The sequence below is a fragment of the Microcaecilia unicolor genome, chromosome 4 (assembly GCF_901765095.1).
Source record: "Microcaecilia unicolor chromosome 4, aMicUni1.1, whole genome shotgun sequence".
NCBI classification, from domain to species: domain Eukaryota; kingdom Metazoa; phylum Chordata; class Amphibia; order Gymnophiona; family Siphonopidae; genus Microcaecilia; species Microcaecilia unicolor.
In genome coordinates this window covers 141,625,509-141,649,639 of record NC_044034.1, presented here as the reverse complement: position 1 = coordinate 141,649,639, position 24,131 = coordinate 141,625,509, and the positions used below count along the sequence as shown (strand labels likewise).

General features: G+C 43.5%; 1 protein-coding gene across 2 annotated transcripts in view; it reads right to left on the bottom strand.

Moving 5' to 3' along the window:
- DCDC1 (doublecortin domain containing 1) overlaps window positions 1-24,131 on the bottom strand; it is a 556,169-nt gene that overhangs the window by 377,376 nt on the left and 154,662 nt on the right. For both annotated transcript variants that reach the window (XM_030200682.1, XM_030200683.1), the window contains one exon: window positions 7,537-7,703. In XM_030200682.1, the coding sequence (XP_030056542.1) occupies window positions 7,537-7,703 (167 nt within the window). The remainder of the gene's footprint in view (window positions 1-7,536; window positions 7,704-24,131) is intronic.

Here is a 24,131-nt window from a genome sequence, read left to right as displayed (position 1 = left end):
TGAATTGCTTATCATGTGATAAAAAAAAGATAAGGTTTGCAAAGTAGTGTTTCAATTGTTTAGCTGCTCTGTCTTTGGCTGTGTTGGGTCTGAATGACAGCTTCCCTGCTTGAAGCACACTGAACGTACAGCCTTCCTCATTCACTGACAGTACAGTGGTCTTTTCACACGTTCAGCCACAGCAGTGTTTGTCCTCAAACACTAGAACCCAGCACAATGGCATTCCAGCTTCCACACCCCCACCAAGAGCACAAGCACATAACAAGAATGCTAATGAGCCGGGACAGCCCCCCTCATTGAAAGTGTTAACTGCAGTTACAGAGCCACAGGTTAATGCTAATGTACTGAAATATGGCTTGCATGCCAGTAATTTCATTTTAGAGATGCCTGAATTAAGTAAAAACTCTCTCCACTGACTACTGTTCTCCTTCACTTTACTTTTAGGTTTCTCGGGAACGTTACACCAGTCTGCTTTGTATTAAAGTAACCAACTGTAGAATTTGTACACAACTAGATGAAGGAAAAGATATTTCCTCGAAAATAACACACTCTGCCAGCACAGCCTCTTGCTTTTTCCCCTCTGCTGCCTTCACATGTTTGTAGTAATTTTTATTTAATAAAAATACTATCAAATAACACATAAGCTAAAGCATAGCCAGCCTTCAGCTAACACATTACAAGCTATGCTGTCTTTCTTCATTTAAACTTAGTACTGGAACAGTATTTACTTGTTTGGGACACCAGAGAAAATGTTTTCCTGATTTATTTATTTATAGCATTTATATCCCACATTTTCCCACCCATGGGCAGGCTCAATGTGGCTTACATCAGTCTGCAAAAAAACATACATCAATGCAGCTAACAAAATCAATGAAGTAAAGAGAAGCAAGTAACAGCAAAGGAGTGGAAAAGGAGAAAGTGTAATAGAATTCAATGTGTCGTAACGTCTGCAGCAGTTCAGAAGTTAGAGATGCTAGGCGGGTCTGCTGTGTAAGCTTTCCCAAATAATAGGGTCTTTAGAGACTTTCGGAAGGCCAAATGATCTTGAATACATTTTACAGATTTTGGTAATCCATTCCACAAGTGAGCGCTAACACAAGGAAAGGTGGATGCGTAGGCGGTTTTATGCTTGATGCCACAACAGGCTGGGTACAGTGGAGTAGCCAGGGGGGGTGCCAGGGGAGCAGCCGCTCCCCCAAACGGAGTTCTGCCAGCTCTGGTGCCTATTTTTTCTCAATGTGTTGCCTTAAAAATGTGCACCAGCACCGGCGGAAGTCCGCTCTCGCTCCCCCCGCGCCGTCAACCTGGCTCCGCTTCTGGCTGGGTAGTGAAGATTCAAGTATGTGCGCGACGATCTGGAAGAGTTCCTATGTGGTAAGCTGATAAGGGCATCCGTATATGTTGGAGCTTCACCCTAGAGAATTTTATGCACCAGGATGCAAACTTTAAAAGTTATCTGGTCCTTGATAAGAAGCCAATGCAGTTTCTCAAGCAGTGGTCTTGAAATTTCAAACCTCGATTTACCGTAAATCAGTCTAGCAGCTGTGTTCTGGGCGGTTTGAAGTTTGGTATGAAGCAGAGCTTTGCACCCTGCATATATACCATTGCAGTAATCAAGGTGACTTAAGACTAATGAGTGAACTAAATTGCAGAATATATCTCTTGGGAAATATGGTTTAATGCGTTTCAGTTTCCAAAGTGAGAAGAATACTTTCTTAGTGGTTGAGTTTGTTTGCTGCTCCAGCGTTAAGTTTCTATCGACAATTACACCTAAGAGTCGTAGAGTCTCTGAGATTGGTAGAGAAAGTTCAGGAGTGACTAAGGTTGTTGGCTTGAACTTATTATAAAGAGAGGAGAGAATAAGGCAATGAGTTTTCTCAGTGTTGAGTTTTAATTTAAATGAGCTAGCCCAAGCAAGCACGGTGTGTAGACCAAGTCTGATTTCCTTGCCAATTTCGCTTAAGTCCTTTCTAAAAGGGATATAGATGGTGATGTCATCTGCGTAAATAAACGGGTGGAGTCCAACTGTGGAAAGAGCCTTGGCCAGAGGAGTCAACATTATATTGAAGAGTGTTGGGGAAAGGGGTGAGCCTTGAGGCACGCCACAGTCAGCTGACCATGGAGGTGATAAACTTGTGTTGGATTGAACCTGATAGGTTCTTGAGGTTAAAAGGCCTTTCAGCCATAGAAGAACATTTCCACTGGCACCAAAATAATCGAGGAGATGCAGAAGGGTGTTATGGTTAACCATATCAAAAGCACTCGACATCTGATACCAGATTTACTCTTTTCGTCATTAGCCAAGATAAAATTTTCACTGTGTCTAGGTTATTATTATATGTATTGTACAGTAAAAGACTAGAAAACCCTTTACATTTTCAAAGTGTATATCCAAACTTTTAAAATACACCTAAAGGAGCCTGGAGCTGGATTTATACTGTGACATGTATAAGAGATGTTTTCCTTATCTTAAAAGGATCATAGAAGGAAAGAAAATGTGAAGCTCTTCTGAATTGGGCTTGTATAAGAGTGGCATCACTCACAACTTTACACATGTAAGTGCAGCATCTACACACATGGGCATCAATGTCACAATGTCATGTGTATTTACCACATCACTCAGAACTTTACACATGTAGTGCAGCACCTACATACGTGAGCACCAATGTCACAATGGTATGTATATTTACCACATCACTCAGAACTTTACACATGTAAGAGCAGCATCTACACACATGGACACCAATGCCATAAAGTCATGTGTATTTACATCACTCAGAACTCTACACATGTAAGTGCAGCATCTACACACGTGGGCACCGATCTCACAATGTCAAGTGCAGCATCTACATACATGGGCACCTATGTCATAAAGTCATATGTATTTACCACATCACTCAGAATTTTACACATGTGTATGTGTAACATCTACACACATGGGCACCGATGTCACAATGTCACATGTAGTTACATCATCACTCAGAACTTTAAACATATAAGAGCAACGTCACACGTGGGCACCAATGTCACAATGGCATATATATTTACATCACTCAGAACTTTACACATGTATGTGTAACATCTACACATGTGGGCAATGATATCACAATGTTATGTGTATTTACCACATTACTCAAAACTTTTCACATGCATGTGTAACATCTACACACGTGAGCACCAATGTCACAATGTCATGTGTATTTACATCATTCACAACTTCACACATGCAAAAGCAACATCTACACATGGGCACTGATGTCACAATGTCATGTGTATTTACCACATCACTCAGAACTTTACACCCATAAAAGCAACATCTAAACACAGGCACCAATGTCACATCATGTGTATTTATCACATCACGCATAACTTTACATATGTAAATGCAGCACACACACGTGGGCACCAATGTCACTATCAGGCTTATTTTCGAAAGAGAAGGGCGCCCATCTTTCAACACAAATCGGAGGTTGGGTATCCTTCTCCCAGGGTCGACCAAATTGGCATAATTGAAAGCCGATTTTGGGCGTCCTCAACTGTTTTCCGTCGCGGGGATGACCAAAGTTCACGGGGGCGTGTCGGAAGCATAGCAAGGGCGGGACTGAAGTGTGCTTAACACATGGGCGTCCTCGGCCGATAATGGAAAAAAGAAGGGCGCCCCTGACGAGCACTTAGCTGACTTTACTTGGTCCATTTTTTCTTGCGACCAAGTCTCAAAAAGGTGCCCGAACTGAACAGATGACCACCGGAGGGAATCGGGGATGACCTCCCCTTACTCTCCCAGTGGTCACTAACCCCCTCCCACCCTAAAAAAAAACCTTTAAAAATATTTTTGCCAGCCTCTATGCCAGCGTCAAATGTCATGCCCAGCTGCTTGACAGCAGTATGCAGGTCCCTGGAGCAGTTTTAGTGGGTGCAGTGCACTTCAGGCAGGCGGACCCAGGCCCATCCCCCCTCTACCTGTTACACTTGTGGTGGTAAATGTGAGCTCTGCAAAACTCACCCAAAACCCACTGTACCCACATCTAGGTGCCCCCCCTTCACCCCTTAGGGCTATGGTAGTGTTGTACATTTGTGGGGAGGTTTTGGGGGGGCTCAGCACCCAAGGTAAGGGAGCTATGCAGCTGGGAGCAATTTCTGAAGTCCACTGCAGTGCCCCCTAGGTTGCCCGGTTGGTGTCTTGGCATGTTAGGGGGACAAGTGCACTACGAATGCTGGCTCTTCCCACGTCCAAATGGCTTGGATTTGGTCATTTCTGAGATGGGCGTCCTTGGTTTCCATTATCACTGAAAACCGGGGACGACCATCTCTAAAGACAACCATCTCTAAGGTCGACCTAAATGTTGAGATTTGGGCATCCCTGACCATATTATCGAAACGAAAGATGGCCGCCCATCTTGTTTCGATAATATGGGTTTCTCCGCCCCTTCGCAAGGACATCCTGCGAGGACGCCATCAGGAAAACTTGGGCACCCTTTTCGATTATGCCCCTCAATGTCATGTGTATTTACCACATCACTCAGAACTTTACAAAGGTAAGAGCAACATCTACACACATGGGCACCAATCTCACAATGTCATATGTATTTACCACATCACTCAGAACTTTATACATGTAAAAGCAACATCTACACACGTGGGCACCAATGTTACAATGTCATGTGTATTTACATTATCACTCAGAACTTTACACACGTAAGAGCAACATCTACACACGTGGGTACCGATGTCACAATCTGCATTTTTGAAAAGCCGCACAATCAAGAGGAGCCAATTAAGGAGTCTGGTGAAATAACTAACTGTTTTCCTGAACTTTTTAGGCAGTGAGACATCACAGGAATGAAGACAACTGTCCCCTGAATCACTGGTAGAGAGACCTGAAGTCCAAACAATCAGGGGAAGCCAGCATGGAAATGTATTAAAGTATGTGTATTCCCACTGTAAAATGGGAACTACATGGATACATTTTCAGCTCACCCTAACCACACCCCACTGAAATTCCGACCGTGTACTTTCTGAAATCACCATTTACACGTGTATGCGATCTACACTACTTCCCCATGTAGATACTTCTAAAATGACCTTCTTGAAGTGGAAAACCAGTGAAGTTGGTGGGGGATAGTACTTTGGTTAATTATGTGCATGCTTGAGACAGATTTGAGGGTGGTGGTAGGCAAAGGGTTAAGAGTCAGGTAAAAGACAAGATAGGATATATGGAGGTGAAGTTTGGTATTGGGTTGAATATACAGGTGGAAGAATTTGAACTAGCCAGCCTAGATGGACTAGTTTGGATTTACGTTCTTAATTCTTAGATAAATCTTGCATAACATTCTTACTATCACAATCTCACTTTATCATACTATTTAACAATTGGAATTCACAGACTCTTCTGAACAGAAGTTGGTGCATTTCTGAACATTCACAAGGTGGAACATGGAAGCAACTGACAACTCACAGTTACTAACCTTTGAAACAAAGATGTTCCATTTAGAATTATATTTTATTGTACTGAGTAGATTTTCAGAAAGTTAAATTTACAGAAAAGTCAAAATATCCGAAATATGAGGATATGCAACAGTTCTATGCAGAAAGGATGCAAAAGTTTCATCTGTATGTACATACCACTTATGCATTTGCTATTAGCTCAAAATAAAGAACTATTAAAGAGCCAGTAGTTCTTGTGACATCTTCAAATCTATATTTCCTGCATTTTTATCACCGTAATGCGAATAGAGATAGCCATATCTGCTTGCTAGTTTTTAAAAAGATCAGACCCTAAGGAGGTAAGAATGACATTGAGAGAGAAAAAGGCCTCAACTTTGTGGTTTGGGCAACAAAACTCCATCTTTTAGTCATTACTTACCACCTGGTGTTAATACTATTCAATATTGATATCCTTGGTGTATCTACATGAATGTACAATTGTTTTGAAACCATTTGAAAATAAACTATCTTCAGTGGTCTTAGAGGACATTTGAAACTGATTTAAAATGGTATCAAACATAGTTGAAAACAATATACTCATTTGAACTCTCTACCACAAGTCTGCTTGAGTCAAGACCTGTTCCTTCAAAAGACCATGACCCTTTCTCTTCCAGAGCCAGAAATTAGGAAGCACTGTATAAATGGAGTACATGACATTTCATGCCCTTCTTTCACTCTCATTTTCCCCAGTTCAGCTGATCTCTTTACCCCTAGAGTTCACTGTTTCAATGAAATACTTATCTATAATGTATACGAAAAATGCACAACTCTCAAACTGTCAGTTACATTATTTACATTTGTATTTTTACAACCTGTTTCAAGAAAAGATTTAACTCAGTAAAACTGTTAGCATGAAAGAGTAGCCTAGTCGTTACAGAGCTGTGCTGAGAAACCGGGAAGACAGGGCTCAAATCCCACAGACATTTATTTAGATTTAGATTTTGCTCACACCTTTTTCAGTAGTAGCTCACTTGTGACCTTAACTCTGCCCTGCTTCAGGTACCTAATTTACAGCTAGAGTAATTAACGTGCACTCCCACATGACTGCATGCTAACACTGTTCATTTGTGTTATTAGGAACGAGGTCCTACTGCAGTGTTTCCCAAGTCCGGTCCTGGAGTACTCTTTGCCAGTCAGGTTTTTCAGGATATCCACAACGAATATGCATGAAAGAGATCTGCATAAAATGGAGGCAGTGTATGCAAATCAAGTTCATGTATATTCATTGTGGATATCCAGAAAACCTGACAGGCAAGGGGTACGTCAAGACTCGACTTGGGAAACACTGCCCTACTGCATCAAATGGGACCTGTGGTAAAATAATAAGCTAAGATGACAGTGTAACTCTTACTGTTAGACTGTGAGCATTCTGGGGACAGTGAAATACTTACTGTACCTAAATGTATCTCATCTTCAACTACTACTTAAAAGACAGGAGCTACAGCCAAATAAAAACACATATTTCATTTCCTTTCTGATACTTTATATATCAAATATTTGTGTGGCTTGATTTCAGAAGCCAAGAAGAGAAACTAGACAGAAGTGGTAAACTAAATTATTATTACTTAGCCATTAGAAATAAATATTGTACTGATTTAAAATGTTTATATCAATGACTAGTAAAGATTAGTTTGCTAGCTGAGGATATGCCACATGTTTTGAATCTAAGTACAAAGCTTTAACCCCATATCTCAAATCCAGCAAATGAACATATACTGAAATTACAATTTATTTTAATTAGTTTTGTTCAAACCAACTTGCCTGCACATTTAATGCTATAAGAGTCCAACCACATATTCATGACTGCAGCCGTAGTGCTTCCGCACATGGAGGTGCCTTCGATTTGCACAGTGTGCAGCATGAATAGTTGAGACATATGACATCCTACACCAAAAGACAGATACAATTAACTCCATTATTGCTGGCTTTTAGATTATAGGTCCTGGAGCCCATGCAATACATGTGACACTTCTTTATACCACTGTGCCAATCAGTGCCTTTATACAACTTGCTCTTTAAAAAAAAGAGATTTTAAAGAGTGGCAGAACTCACCTCTTTGTTATACTTCTTTTCAGACTTTAGTTGCTGTTTCAAGGCCATTAGAATTCGATGGATGTATATCTTTGCTCCTGAGGGGCTGAAACCTTCTCCCTTAGAGACCCACGCAGGTCCTCGCAAAGGTGTGATGAAATTTTGCAGGCATTTGTCAAGCAGAGGAACTACATCAGAAATAAAGGAAAATATATTCTTTTGACCTACCTGAAATTCAGAGTCCATAATGCAACCCTAAGCATCAGAACTAACTCTCACCATCTATTATTTATTTCTGACCTGAGTTAAGACTTAGAAACACAACTCCCGCATGACTAGTGGCCACCATCAAGGATGTATTTATACTGAGGCCCCCCCCCCATGTACGACTCTTAAGCTCTGTGAGCACACCTGAATAGTTCTGAAGTGTGCCTAACTAGCTGCACACAGTGTCATGGTGTGCACTGATTGCCTTATCTTCTCATTTATCACAGATGAATTGGAACCAACCTTGCTGAAATCTACTTGCATTGTCCTGATAAAATTGCAAGATCCACAATCTCTCTGTGTACAGTTTCCTGTTGAGGGGCTTTGCAGTAATAAAAATATTATCCATTCAGTTATTCATCAAATATAATCAGAGGCTACATATGCAATTTGACACTAATCCTGTCACTTCCAGTTCTTAAGCAACCAACCTTATACCAAAGGGAACCTCTTGGTCAGCTGTTTAAAGGACATGCACAGAATGAAAACGATGCTCTTATAAAACAAGAACATGCTGATATAGATTCAGGTAAATATTGATCCCATGCATGGTAACTAAAATAATATTTGTGCAGTATACTATTGTCTAGTCTAGTAAGATATAACCCCCCCCCCCCCCCCCCCCAGTTTTCCTCTTAATACTGCATGCAATTTACTTACAAATATTACCCTACTATGGTAATGAATAAAAGATTATACGATATGTATATATTATTTATCTTTTTAGGCCAGATGTGTTACAGTTTTTAGTCATCACATAAAAAATGTATATAAATTTATACACAAAAATGTTGATGATCATTAATGAAAGAGATGCAATGTATCAGTAAATAAAATATTCATGCTGGTTAGAGCATACTACATTTTACATGGGGAGGGTAATTGTATAACAGTCACCTACATGGCCTCACAAACCAGTTGACCTATTTTAAGGCAAACTTTTAAGACACATATGCACATCACTCCTGTTCCACTACACACAGGAAATTCTAGGTAAGAATAGGGGGCAGCCAGGATTCAAGGTGATGATTCAAGTAAATGAGTCGGGGGTACTCGGAGGAGAAATTCTAGTAAAGATGTCTACAGCAAGCAGTTACTGTGTAAAGTAGCACTCAATAACCATGAGTGCATGGCCACAGCAATGTCTACCACATCGCCAGGACACCGCACGCTAATTCACACAATAATTGTTTACCATGGAAGGGGACAAGAAATGGATGGAAAATTGGCAGGTTATGAGCATAGACAGTATGCGCTGTTACCACTGTAGATACCATGGCTGCACTTACAGCCTCTGACATTTTTACTAAACCCCTCCTCCTGAAACTATGACCACAGCTAGGGGCAAGGTCAGCATCCACCTAAGGTGACAACTTTTAGAGGCCAGCCACACAGCAGAAGAGCATCATCTAATCTCCTTCCTACTCCAGTCTGGTGTCCATTATGCTCCCCCAGCTGCTCTCTCCCATTTTTACACCTCTTTCTGGCCCGCTTCAAAGGTACTCCAATCCAGCAGGGGGCATTGCAGTAGTGGTCCATGCTCGTACACTGCCACCTCTTGCCTTTCTTCAGACAAGAAGCTGGGCATGATGGGACCATGGTAAGGAAGAGAAGAGATGCTGGACCAGGGAAGGGGCGATGAGATATTGGACGTGGGGGATAGGAAAAGGAAGGAGAGATGAAATACTGGACCTGGGAGGTGTACAGAAGAGAAGGGGAGATAAGATACTGGACCTGGGGTTCTAGAGAGGGAAAGGAGAAAAGAAATGCTAGACCCGGGGGGAGGGGAGATGAAATGCTGAACTGGGGGAGGGTAAGTGGGGAGACTGGATCCAAAGGAAGGGAAATAGAGATGAGATACTGGATCATGGTAGATAGGGATGGGAAAGGTAGATACTACACCCAAGGGGGAAGAGGAGATGTTGGACTATGGGAAGTAAGGCCTTGAGCCACCCTGGGGGCGGGGGACTGCATGGCTGAAGGTTCACCTAGATCATCTTATACTCTTGAGCCAGCACCAGCTAGAGCTTTGAGGCATCATTTTGAACAGAGGTCCCTGATAGAGCAGGAGTGACTGGGGATCTCTCCTGCTCCCTGCTAGACAGCAGAGGAAACCCCAGTAAGAGCCAAGGGTTCAAGTAAAGGTATTGGGGCATGTTAAAAAGGGGAGATTCAAGTAAAGGTGTTGAAGCATGTTAGGGACTGGGGGGGGGGGGGGTCAAGTAAAGGTGTCAAGGGCTGCTAATGCTAGGGTTCAGAACCACAATTTTGACCCCAGAGGATGGGGACCACTCCTGCCCCTTACACAAGACTACCCTGGATTACCTGAGTGATGGCGGAGTTGGGAACTGCGGGAAGGGTCAGAGTGTAATCTTTGCAGGGGGTCTTGTATCGGGGATGTATGAGGACTAAACATAATTACCAGTCCTCGTTAGAGGGCCGGCAATGAGAAGGAAGTACAAATATGACAAATAATGGTAATTTAGCACTCTGGGATTAGACCACAAACTTCCCTCTCACACAATCCAAATTCAACAATCCAAATGATAAACACTAAGAGGAAAGGACACAAGGCTTAGGTATTAGAAAAATGGAAAAGCTGTTTTATTAAAGACAATGGCAGCAAATAGTAAATGTAATCAGAGACACTGAACTTGTACAGAAATACCCAAAATGCTGGTAAAGTACCAAGTTTTAAGTACCTGTCAAGGTGGAATAAAAAGAACGCACACTAGCCCTAGTCCAAAACTTATAGGACACCTGACACTCCAAGCTCTAAAAAGAAAGCAGTTCAACCTGACAGATGACAACACTCTCACCCAATCACGAACACTGGATCCAGGAGTAGTCAGGGAGCTGTTGTAGATAGAGACACCACAGTTGGGATGGCAAGTGTGTTTCTCCTCTCAAGAAGGCACTGGCAGGAACCCCAAGCAGGTCAGCAGATGGTACAGATGATAGCTCTACCTAGGCAGGTGAGCATTCAGGCAGGGAGCCACATGTTTTTTAACGGGCCTTTATCATGTGGCTAGCTCAGGCTAGCTGATAGCAGCTCTCACGTGAGCTGCTCAAGATAACAGTCAGCTAACTATTAGTTCATGGAGGGGGCTTATACCCTTTCCTCTGGTTTTGGTGCCATGCTGACTAGAATAACAAAGTCTGGTGTTTTCCAGTGTTGTGGCTTTGGGGGCCCAAGGACCCGGCTCCTGATGCTGTAGATGTTTTCTACTTGTTCATGAAGTTCCCTAGCACAGTAATCAAAAGTTGTTGTGTTTTGCCTCTGTTAGCCTTGATTTGTCAGCAATGTGCTTGAGGGTTAGGGTTAGGGAACAAGCCTCTGCAAAGGAACTGACATTGCCAAAGTCTGTGAAAAGTTAGGTTCATAAAGTAGAATAGTGTTTGATTGTAGTGCTACATACATATTTTGTCCCTACAGAGAGATTTTGCTCCTGGGGGAAGTGGAGGAGTGGCCTAGTGGTTAGGGTGGTGGACTTTGGTTCTGGGGAACTGAGGAACTAAGTTCGATTCCCAGCACAGGCAGCTCCTTGTGACTCTGGGCAAGTCACTTAACTCTCCATTGCCCCATGTAAGCTGCATTGAGCCTGCCATGAGTGGGAAAGCGCAGGGTACAAATGTAACAAAAAATAAAAAATAAATAAATCAGGGGAGTTTGACTCAAGAGTGATGTGATTGTGGGGCTACTAATTGGGAGAATGGCCTGATCAGGAGTTTGTGCTATCTTTTTTGGGCAGCTGCCATGTTACTCGATTGCTGATAGCACAGCAGCACTTAACACCACCTGTTGAGGTGAGGTTAAATGCAGTTGCGATATTAGCAGTTGTGACAGCTATTGTATGAAATTATCCCATGTGCTAGCTTTTAGTAATGGCCATGCCCCAATTCTGCCCGGATTCCGTCCTTACCCAATCTAAGCAGCTAGTGCGTGATTTTAACCACATTGACAGATTTTTGTTGTTGTTGTTTCCAAATCCTTTTTATTAATTTTATGAAGAAAAAGTGACAAGGAACCATCATTCAAATGTTGTCACAAAAAGGAGTATCACTACTAGTAGGTACCCAATAAACAAAATCTCTCTCTTCTCAGTTAAGTTCCGAGTTAAAGATCTTATCTAGTCAATTACTAATAACAGTAGTAGAGATACTAGAAATAAATATAGAAGTAGGTCTCAAATAAATCAAGTTCAATTAGGGTTCATATTCTATCACATTCTATTTGCCCACAGCATAAAGGGATCCCAGTCTTCATCAAATTTTGCCTTGTAATTTCCTAGTTTGGCTGTTCATTTTTAGAAGTCATCCCAAAAGTTTCCATCCATTCCATAATAGATGGTGGATAAAGGCATTTCCAGTTTCTAGCTATAGCAGATTTAGTTACTAATAATAATTCTTTTACAAATTTTATGTATATTTGTGAGGCAGCAGTTATGATTTTAGCACCTAAGAAAATAGGGGTTGATATTCAAAGTGATTTAAGTGAGCAGAACAGACTCCTCACGCTCAGTGGGCAACCATCAATATTCAGCAGCACTTAAATGGGCAGTATAGCTGAATATGGACAATAAATAGCCAAACTGACAGCGGGCAGAAGAGGGGCTTTATGGGGGCAGAGCTGGGAAGGAGCCGGCACTGCTAAGCATTGGCACTCAACAGCAGCTGGTGCCTGGATAACTTTCAAGTTGCATCCTGAGGGGTTTCTGGGCCCTCTCCCTTCTCTTCTTCCTCCCTCGCCCCTGAAGCCCTCAACCAGGACCCCACTCCCCTCACCCCAACAGGACCCTCCCCCAAGCTGACCCTTGATAGCTCTGGTGGTCTAGGGGATCCTAGGGCAGGAGTGATACCCACTCACTCTTGCCTGTTGTGGCTCCAGCCTCATAATCGCCACTACAACCTATAGCAAGAGGTCACTGAGCCTTATTGAGGCCAAATCCGTGACAGGCAGGAGTGAGCGGGCATCACTCCTTACCTTAGGACCCCCTAGACCACCAGGGTATCAAAGGTAGGCCTGAGGGTAGGATTCTACAGGGAGTAGAGGGGCAGGGGGTCTAGTTGGGGGCTCTTGTCTTCAGGGAGATGGAAGGGGATGAGTATTAGGGGGAGGGAGGAGGGACTTGGAGGGGGTAAGAGCAGCTGAATACTGAAAGGAGCTGCATAACTTGGCACTGGATGTTCAATAGTGGTATGCAAAGACCCGAGACATGGCCTGGCTGGCCCTGAATATCAGGGCCTAATTCTGCCCACAGTGGTAAGTGTTTAAAATACTACTACTACTACTACTACTACTACTATTTAGCATTTCTATAGCGCTACAAGGCGTACGCAGCGCTGCACAAACATAGAAGAAAGACAGTCCCTGCTCAAAGAGCTTACAATCTAATAGACAAAAAAATAAATAAAGTAAGCAAATCAAATCAATTAATGTGAACGGGAAGGAAGAGAGGAGGGTAGGTGGAGGCGAGTGGTTACAAGTGGTTACGAGTCAAAAGCAATGTTAAAGAGGTGGGCTTTCAGTCTAGATTTAAAGGTGGCCAAGGATGGGGCAAGACGTAGGGGCTCAGGAAGTTTATTCCAGGCGTAGGGTGCAGCGAGACAGAAGGCGCAAAGTCTGGAGTTGGCAGTAGTGGAGAAGGGAACAGATAAGAAGGATTTATCCATGGAGCCGAGTGCACGGGAAGGGGTGTAGGGAAGGACGAGTGTGGAGAGATACTGGGGAGCAGCAGAGTGAGTACATTTATAGGTTAGTAGAAGAAGTTTGAATAGGATGCGAAAACGGATAGGGAGCCAGTGAAGAGTCTTGAGGAGAGGGGTAGTATGAGTAAAGCGACCCTGGTGGAAGACGAGACGGGCTGATGCTAGCTGAATACTGATTAGCAGTAGTTAGAGTGAAGGTTATTGCAAACCCCATAATTTGTTGTAAATTAGACAATCAGGCTTATTTTCGAAAGCAACATCTAAACACAGGCACCAATGTCACATCATGTGTATTTATCACATCACGCATAACTTTACATATGTAAATGCAGCACACACACATGTGGGCACCAATGTCACTATCAGGCTTATTTTCGAAAGAGAAGGACGCCCATCTTTTGACACAAATCGGAAGATGGGCGTCCTTCTCACAGGGTCGCCCAAATCGGCATAATCGAAAGCCGATTTTGGGCATCCCCAACTGCTTTCCGTCGCGGGGACGACCAAAGTTCCCGGGGGGGGGGGGGGCGTGTCAGAGGCATAGTGAAAGCGGGACTTGGGTGTACCTAACATATGGGCGTCCTTGACCCATAATCGAAAAAAAAGGGCACTTTACTGGGTCCTTTTTTGGTTACGACCAAGCCACAAAAAGGTGCCCGAACTGACCAGATGACCACCGGAGGGAATCGGGGATGACCTCCCCTTACTCCCCCAGTGGTCACTAACCCTCGCCCACCCAACAAAAAATAGTTTAAAAATATTTTGTGCCAGCCTCAAATGTCATACACAGGTCCATCGCAACAGTATGCAGGTCCCTGGAGCAGTTTTAGTGGGTGCAGTGCACTTCACGCAGGTGGACCCAGGCTTCCCCCCCCCCCCCACCTATTACACTTGTGGTGGTAGATATGAGTCCTCCAAAGCCCACCACAAACCCACTGTACCCATAAGGGCTATGGTAGTGGAGTACAGTTGTGGGTAGTGGGGTTTGGGGGGGGGCGGTTGGGGGGCTCAGCACACAAGGTAAGGGAGCTATGTACCTGGGAGCAATTTGTGAAGTCCACTGCAGTGCCCTCTAGGGTGCCCGGTTGGTGTCCTGGCATGTGAGGGGGACCAGTGCACTACGAATGCTGGCTCCTCCCACGACCAAAGGGCTTGTATTTGGTCGTTTCTGAGATGGGCGGCCTTAGTTTCCATTATCGCCGAAAATCAGAAACGATTTGGGCGTCCCTGACCGTATTATCGAAACAAAAGACGGACACCCATCTTGTTTCGATAATACGGTATCCCCGCCCCTTCGCCGGGACGTCCTGCGAGGACGTCCTCAGGAAAACTTGAACACCCCTTTCGATTATGCCCTTCACATGTTTGTTTCCAAAATTGTTGAATACATGAGCTTTCCCATAAAAAAAGAGCCTGCCTGCCAACACTTCTTCCAACATACATCAGAATCTTCTAGACCCCATTTTTTAAAGATGTACTGGGATGATGTGAATTGAACATTTGAAAAAATATATTCATAATTGACTCCAAAAAGAGTCTATCCAGAAGTCCAAGATCTTTCTGCCATCCATTCCAATAAGTGTTGAGATGGAGGAAATGGTAGGTATAGTACATGAAAAAACTTATTAATTCACTTTTTGTCTTATTTTGCCCAAAAAGAATTTTCTTCAAGGTAATAGAACTCTGCTAAAACCTTGTAATTTTTGAGGATTTAAAGACAATTGTTGCAATTGAAAATATTGATATAGGCTAGGTGATAAATTTGTAGTTCTTGAAAGTCATGTCCTTTTAAAAACTGAACAAAAACAGGGCATTAGATGGTTTTAGTGCAGAGTAACTAGCTGCTCAGCGTAGCTTAGTGAACAGGCCGCTCTATAAAATTATTCTCTAAATGCTTAAGGAGTATAATTTCAGTCTACTAGATTTACTGTTAATGCTGTGTGTAGTACTTGCATTATGTCAAATAGAACTTCCTTCTGGAGTTCATAGGAAGTAATATGCATATGAAACTTGTAAGGTGCACTTAGAAATTTGCTTTTAATCAAGCTAGTGGCACCCAATTGGATGGAAAATAATTTTGTATATTTGTGCTACATTTTCTTGGTCCCTGGCTGCATTTCTAGCTCTTGAGGATCTTCTCTCTCTCCACACAATTCACAAAATAATTGCTTGGCATTAACAGCTGTTACCAATGCAGTTCTTGTGTTTTTTCTCCTTTACCACTACGTCTGGTTTTCTTGCATCATGCTTTATATCGGTTGGAATGGCAATGTCCAAGGTGAAGACCTTTTCATTCTCCATAATTATAATACTATAATCAATCAATAATAATCATTCTTTTAATGGTGTAGTAGGAAGAACACAAGGAAAGGTGATGAGAGCAATGGGATGCGAAAAAGTTTCTGACATAAAACAATATTTGAACTATACTCAAGAACGAAAGGAATATTATTCTTACTCAAATCAATGGGGTCGATATTGAAGGCTAATCATCCAGGTATCGGCCTACATAAATAGAGCTCATCAGGCCCAGGCAATGATATTTATCCAGCCTAATGCCACTGAATATCATGTCTGACTGTATCCGGGGTAGTCCATGAGTGAAGTTACCCGGGTATCAGCAATATTCCCCACTGGTACCTGGACAACAAAAGGTCAGATCTATGTGGGTACCAATGCTGAGTATTGGCACTAATACTGAGATATCTTCCAGCAGCCACTGAATACCCAGATATTCACTGCCTGATGCTAAAACCTATGGCGGTCAGAATTTATAAAGTTTTAAATGACTGCTGCAAGTTTATTATCTGCAATGTTTTCATGATATTTTAACACTTTATATACAGTGGGGGAAATAAGTATTTGATCCCTTGCTGATTTTGTAAGTTTGCCCACTGACAAAGACATGAGCAGCCCATAATTGAAGGGTAGGTTATTGGTAACAGTGAGAGATAGCACATCACAAATTAAATCCGGAAAATCACATTGTGGAAAGTATATGAATTTATTTGCATTCTGCAGAGGGAAATAAGTATTTGATCCCCCACCAACCAGTAAGAGATCTGGCCCCTACAGACCAGGTAGATGCTCCAAATCAACTCGTTACCTGCATGACAGACAGCTGTCGGCAATGGTCACCTGTATGAAAGACACCTGTCCACAGACTCAGTGAATCAGTCAGACTCTAACCTCTACAAAATGGCCAAGAGCAAGGAGCTGTCTAAGGATGTCAGGGACAAGATCATACACCTGCACAAGGCTGGAATGGGCTACAAAACCATCAGTAAGACGCTGGGCGAGAAGGAGACAACTGTTGGTGCCATAGTAAGAAAATGGAAGAAGTACAAAATGACTGTCAATCGACAAAGATCTGGGGCTCCACGCAAAATCTCACCTCGTGGGGTATCCTTGATCATGAGGAAGGTTAGAAATCAGCCTACAACTACAAGGGGGGAACTTGTCAATGATCTCAAGGCAGCTGGGACCACTGTCACCACGAAAACCATTGGTAACACATTACGACATAACGGATTGCAATCCTGCAGTGCCCGCAAGGTCCCCCTGCTCCGGAAGGCACATGTGACGGCCCGTCTGAAGTTTGCCAGTGAACACCTGGATGATGCCGAGAGTGATTGGGAGAAGGTGCTGTGGTCAGATGAGACAAAAATTGAGCTCTTTGGCATGAACTCAACTCGCCGTGTTTGGAGGAAGAGAAATGCTGCCTATGACCCAAAGAACACCGTCCCCACTGTCAAGCATGGAGGTGGAAATGTTATGTTTTGGGGGTGTTTCTCTGCTAAGGGCACAGGACTACTTCACCGCATCAATGGGAGAATGGATGGGGCCATGTACCGTACAATTCTGAGTGACAACCTCCTTCCCTCCGCCAGGGCCTTAAAAATGGGTCGTGGCTGGGTCTTCCAGCACGACAATGACCCAAAACATACAGCCAAGGCAACAAAGGAGTGGCTCAGGAAGAAGCACATTAGGGTCATGGAGTGGCCTAGCCAGTCACCAGACCTTAATCCCATTGAAAACTTATGGAGGGAGCTGAAGCTGCGAGTTGCCAAGCGACAGCCCAGAACTCTTAATGATTTAGAGATGATCTGCAAAGAGGAGTGGACCAAAATTCCTCCTGACATGTGTGCAAACCTCATCATCAACTACAGAAGACGTCTGACCGCTGTGCTTGCCAACAAGGGTTTTGCCACCAAGTATTAGGTCTTGTTTGCCAGAGGGATCAAATACTTATTTCCCTCTGCAGAATGCAAATAAATTCATATACTTTCCACAATGTGATTTTCCGGATTTAATTTGTGATGTGCTATCTCTCACTGTTACCAATAACCTACCCTTCAATTATGGGCTGCTCATGTCTTTGTCAGTGGGCAAACTTACAAAATCAGCAAGGGATCAAATACTTATTTCCCCCACTGTAAATGCCTTATATAATCAACTATAAGTCGATCTCATGTATAAGTCATGTATAAGTCGAGGGACAGTTTTGGGACTAAAAATGGCCTAAATTGGTGTGACCCATGTATAAGTCGAGGCCACACACAAAAACAATTTTGCCTCTCCTCCCCACCCCACCACCAATAGGTCTTTCTCCCTGACACACACACACAGAGCCAAATTTGACCTCTCTTCTCCCCAGCCAGCATGACCTTCTCCCTGCCTCACTCATACTTCACCACACAGATCCAGCATGCCCTCTCTGCTGCCCCCCACCACCACCATGTAACTTTAATCTCAACTCTCTTGCACACAACATGGGCACTGGAGCAGTACACTGCCTGAGCTTTGCTCCAGAGGTGCCTTCTGACTCATCCTGCCCTTTCTTCAATATCTGAATAAGCATCTTGGGGGAAAGGCCTAATGATGTGAAAAAGAAAGTGTCAGCTGTATAAAAACTTGTATCAGAGTACATTTGCCAAGGGGAATATACAGATGAAAATTTCATTTAAACAAAACTGGGGAAATAGTCAAAGATATAGCAACTAAGTATTTATTCAAAAAATAAAGTTATGGCTTTTAGATGACAAAATTCAAGGCCAAAAGCCTTTTTTTCTAAAGTGAAGAACAAGTCACAAATGGGGAAAAGAGCTGCGAGTCTTCTCTGATGACCTTGAGGTAACTGGTCAGGGCAACAAAGCATTTGGAAAAGCAAATAATATATCTGAAAGCATAAAGAGAGAGGCTATTAGTAAAAGGAAGATCATCATATTGCCTTTGTACAGGTCTCTAGCTCAACTCTGGAGACCATCAGGTCTATACTGAGAAAAATATGAAGAAGGCAATTCCATAAACAGACACCAATAGTTATATGCCTAAAGGTTGCCTAGTTGAAGCCTATTCTATAAAGGAAACTAGATACCTACTTCTGTTGATAGAACACTAGAGTAACCTGATATATCCATGGGTATATGTTAAGTGCAAGCACTTACACCAGTCATAGAGGTGGTGGAAATGCTTGCATTTAGTTTCAGGATATATGTGCATAACTTATAGTACTCTGTAAATTATGTGCATACGAGTCCCCACCTGCAAACTGTGTGCGTAATTACAGAATAGCACATAGCCAATTATTTTCACTTACGTGCAAAAATGAAGACGTACATGGGTAAAGGACTTGAACGGTGGCATTTATGCATATATTTACTACTAAACCAGGCAGAGCCTTACAGAATCACCCACAAAGGGAGAAACTCTCTATAAACTGCCCAAAGTTACGTACTGGGATGATGCAAGCTACATGCAAATTCTATAATTGGCAATTGCACGTGCAATAATTTATCATCAGGTGCGAGCACCGACACCAACTAAATGTGCATAAGAACATAAGAATAGTCATTCTGGGTCAGATGAAAGTTCCATCTACCTCAATTGCTTCCAACAGTGGCCAATTCAGGTCATAAGTACCTGGCAGAAACCCAAATAGTAGCAAAATTCCATGCTACCAATCCCAGGACAAGCAGTGGCTTCCCTATGTCTATCGCAATAGCAGACTATGGATTTTTCCTCCAGGAACCTGTCCAAACCTTTTTTAAGCCTGGATACGCTGACCACTGTTACCACATCCTCCAGCAACGAGTTACAGAACTTAACTATTCATTGAGTAAAAAAAATATTTTTTTCTATTTTTTAGAAGTATTATTACCTAGGTTAGGTGGTTACTCCTAATGTGGAACCTAGCACCATGTAGCTTTAGTTTAGGTTGCTCTTCCTTATGTGCATCACTTTGCTTTGCTCATATTAAATGTCATCTGCTCACTGGATGCCCAGCTTCCCAGTCTCCTTAGGCCCTTTTGCAATTTCTCACAGTCCTCTTGTGATATAACAACTTTGAATAGTAAAAGACATTAGATATAAACCAGCATCCATCTAGTCTGCCCAGCAAGGTGGCTGGAGTCGTAGCTGGGTGCAGAACAAGCAGTTACCTCCACCTTTGTTTACGATTGTACCTGCCTCTCTGTGCAGGTTACACCCCTCTATATCATTGTCATCCTTTGATCTCATCCTAATCCCCTTATTCCTTTTTTTAATTCTGTCACTGCTTTTGTCCCAAGTACCTCTACCAGGAGGGCATTCTAGGTATCCATCATCCTTTCAGTGAAAAAGTACTCATGTTTTTGCCTTTAAGCTTTACCTCTGTGCAGTTTCACTTTATGTCCTCTAGTTTTATAAGTTCCTCTTCTTTGAAGAGTCATCTGCTCATTAATACCTCTCAAGTATTTAACTGTCTGTATCATATCATCCCTGTCTCTTCTCTCCTCTAGGGTATACATAATCAGGTCTTCAATTCTCTTTTCATACATCTTCTGGTACAGTTAGCGCTGAATATCAAAATAACCTTTTAGCTGTTAATCCCCCCCCCCCCCCCCCCCCCCAGATATTCAATGCTGGTTGCTGGAAACGTCCAGGTTTAATGCCAGTGGCGGACTGCAAAAGCGCTGCCTGCCACTGGCTGAATATCGGGCCCTATGTTTTTATTGTGATCCACTGAGGATGAAGATCGTGTGGAATATAAATATCATCAATAAAAAAATAAAACATATAGGTGATGTCATCAATAGAGCCTGCATAGGAAGCAGTACTCCAGTAACTTTCTTCTAGAAATCTTGGGGTAGGTTCACTGCACATGAATGCTTTTACTACCTGCTGCAGTAGTGTGGAACCTCCTCAGTCTATTACAAGCTAGAGGAGTACAACTCCTTGAGGCGGTGGGAGTAGGGTTACCATACATCCGGATTTACCCGAAGATGTCCTCTTTTTGAGGACATGTCTGGGCGTCCGGGCGGGTTTTGCCAGTCTGCCCGTTTGTCCAGATTTCTGGACAAATGGGTGGGCGGGCGGCAGACATATCCTAGCCTCCCCTCCCCTACTATCTACTGCACTGGTGGTCTAGTGACCTCTTCAGGGCAGGAAAGAGCCCTCTCTTTCCTGCCCAGAGTGCTGCCCTTGCCCTGCATCCTCCTGTTGCTGTATGATGGTCTCGGGATTCAAAATGGCTGCCGAGAGTTGAAGCGGCCTCGCGAGACTTTAACTCTCGGTGGCCATTTTGAATCCCGACACCGTCACAGCAACAGGATGCAGGGCAAGGGCGGGGCTCTTTCCTGCCCCGAAGAGGTCACTAGACCACCAGGGCAGTAGATGGTAAGGGAAGGGGAGGGGAATATGTGACAGGGGGGCGGGGTGAGAGCGAGAAAGGGCAGGATGAGGATGTGAAAGGGGCGTGGTGTGGGCGGGCAGGGACATGGTATGCGCGAGGCAGGGATGGGGCAGGGGGCGTGACATGTGTCCTCTTTTTCAGAGGATAAAATATGGTAGCCCTAGCTGGGAGGGTTGTGAAGATTTAAGTCCTGCTGCCCTTGGAGAGCATCTGCTACAGGAAAGTAATTTCATTTTCTGAGGACAAGCAAGGCTGTGAAATCCTCACATATGAGACTCTCTAGCTACAGGCTGCCTTCAACAAAACAACACATGTAGTGTAGTGCTGCTGCAACACAGAGACAACTATATTTCTGGTGACAACAAACAATCACTTTTTTTTTTTTTTTTTTTTAATCAGGCAATATGTAAGTGAAAAAGAATGACCTAGGATGAATGGAGTTGGATTCCAAACCTCAAATAGAATCTGGAGAACTGTCTGGCCAAATCTACTGCTGCATCTGGAGTCCTCTTCTAAGCAATAGTAGGATGTGAATTTATAGACAGAAATCTATATCACAGCTCTGCAAATCTTCTCTTTGGAGGTTGATCTCAACTGGGCTATCGACGCAACCGTAGCTCTGCTATGTATAAGCTGTAAAATAACCATCTAGAGTCATCCCAGCCTGGGCATAAGTGAAGGAAACACAGTCTGCTAGTCAGTTGGAAAGAGTGCACTTGCCAAGAGCAGCCCCTACTCTATTTGGGTCAAGGGGGGGAAAACGCTATGTGGATTTCCTATGGGCTTTTGTCTACTCCAGATTGAAGGCAAATGCTCTCTTGCATTCCAAAGTGTGCAGTATGCTTTCACCTTTGTGGGTATGAGGTTTAGGGAAAAGAGTGAAAGGACTATTGGCTTATGATAGAACTCTGATACAACTTCAGATGGGTGCACAGAACCACTCTATTACTTTTTAAAAACAGTGTAAGGTGGATCAGAACTAGGACTTGGAGCTCACTAACTTTGTGTGCTTAACTAACCACCATAAAAAATAAGACCTTCCAGGTCAGTTACTTCAAAATGGCAGGTATTTAGTAGCTCAAATGAGCTTTCATCAGCTGAGGTCCTATGATACTATAGGAGGCTTGATGGGAGGCTTCTGAAGAAGCAAGTCCCACATAAAAGCGAAGCTACATACCTGTAGCAGGTATTCTTCGAGGACAGCAGGCTGATTGTTCTCACATGTAGGTAAACGTCCGCATCGGCCCGGGAATCGGACGGCTATTTTGCAAGCAAAATATTTAAAAAAAACTTTTGCATGCGCGGCTGTCTTCCCGCCCGTCGCGTGAGCGTTCCCACTCAGTTTAATCAAAAAGCAAATAAACAACAAACAACAACTCCAAAGGGGAGGTGGGCGGGTTTGTGAGAACGATCAGCCTGTGTCCTTGGAGAATACCTGCTACAGTTATGTATCTTTGCTTTCTCCGAGGACAAGCAGGCTGCTTGTTCTCACATGTGGGGTATCCCTAGCAACCAGGCTCACTCAAAACAATGAACATTGGTCAATTGGGCCTAGCAACGGCGAGGACATAACATAGATTGACCTGAAAACAAACAACTAACTGAGAGTGCAGCCTGGAACAGAACAAAAATGGGTCTAGGGGGTGGAGTTGGATTCTAAACCCCGAATAGATTCTGCAGCACCGACTGCCCAAACCGACTGTCACGTTGGGTATCCTGCTGGAGGCAGTAGTGAGATGTGAATGTGTGGACTGATGACCATGTTGCAGCCTTGCAAATCTCCTCAATGGAAGCTGACTTTAAAGTGAGCCACTGACACAGCCGTGACATGGCCCTCCAGAGTCAGCCCAGCTTGGGCATAAGTGAAGGATATGCAATCTGCTAGCCAATTGGAGATTGTGCGTTTTCCGATGGTGACTTCCCTCCTGTTGGGATCAAAAGAGACAAATAACTGGGCGGACTGTCTAAAGGGCTTTGTCCGCTCCAAGTAAAAGTCCAATGCTCTCTTGCAGTCCAAGGTGTGCAAACTGCTTTCACCAGGGCAGGCATGAGGACAGGGAAAGAATGTTGGCAAGACAATTGACTGGTTCAGATGGAACTCCGACACCACCTTTGGCAGGAACTTAGGGTGCATGTGGAGGACTACTCTGTTGTGATGAAACTTGATATAAGGTGCATGCACTACCAAGGCCTGAAGCTCAATGACTCTACGAGCTGAAGTAACAGCCACCAAAAAAACGACCTTCCAGGTCAAGTACTTCAGATGGCAGGAATTCAGTGGCTGAAAAGGAGCTTTCATCAGCTGGGTGAGAACAACGTTGAGATCCCATGACACTGGAGGAGGTTTGACAGAGGGCTTTGACAAAAGCAAACCTCTCATGAAGCAAACTAAAGGCTGTCCAGAGATAGGCTTACCCTCTACACAGCGGTGATAAGCACTAATTGCACTAAGGTGAACCCTTACGGAGTTGGTCTTGAGACCAGACTCTGAAAAGTGTAGAAGGTATTCAAACAGGGTCTGTGTAGGACAAGAAAGAGGATCTAGGGCCTTGCTGTCACACCAGACGGCAAACCTCCTCCATTTAAAAGAGTAACACCTCTTTGTGGAATCTTTCCTGGAAGCAAGCAAGACTCGAGAGACACCCTCTGAAAGACCCAAGGAGGCAAATTCTAAGCTCTCAACATCCAGGCCGTGAGAGCCAGAGACTGGAGGTTGGGATGAAGAAGCGACCCCTCATTCTGAGTGATGAGGGTTGGAAAACAGTCCAATCTCCACGGTTCTTCAGAGGACAACTCCAGAAGAAGAGAGAACCAAATGTGACACAGCCAGAAGGGTGCAATCAGGATCATGGTTCCGCAGTCTTGCTTGAGTTTCAGCAAAGTCTTCCTTACTAGAGGTATGGGAGGATACGCATACAGAAGACCTGTTCCCCAATGCAGGAGAAAGGCATCTAATGCTAGTCTGTCA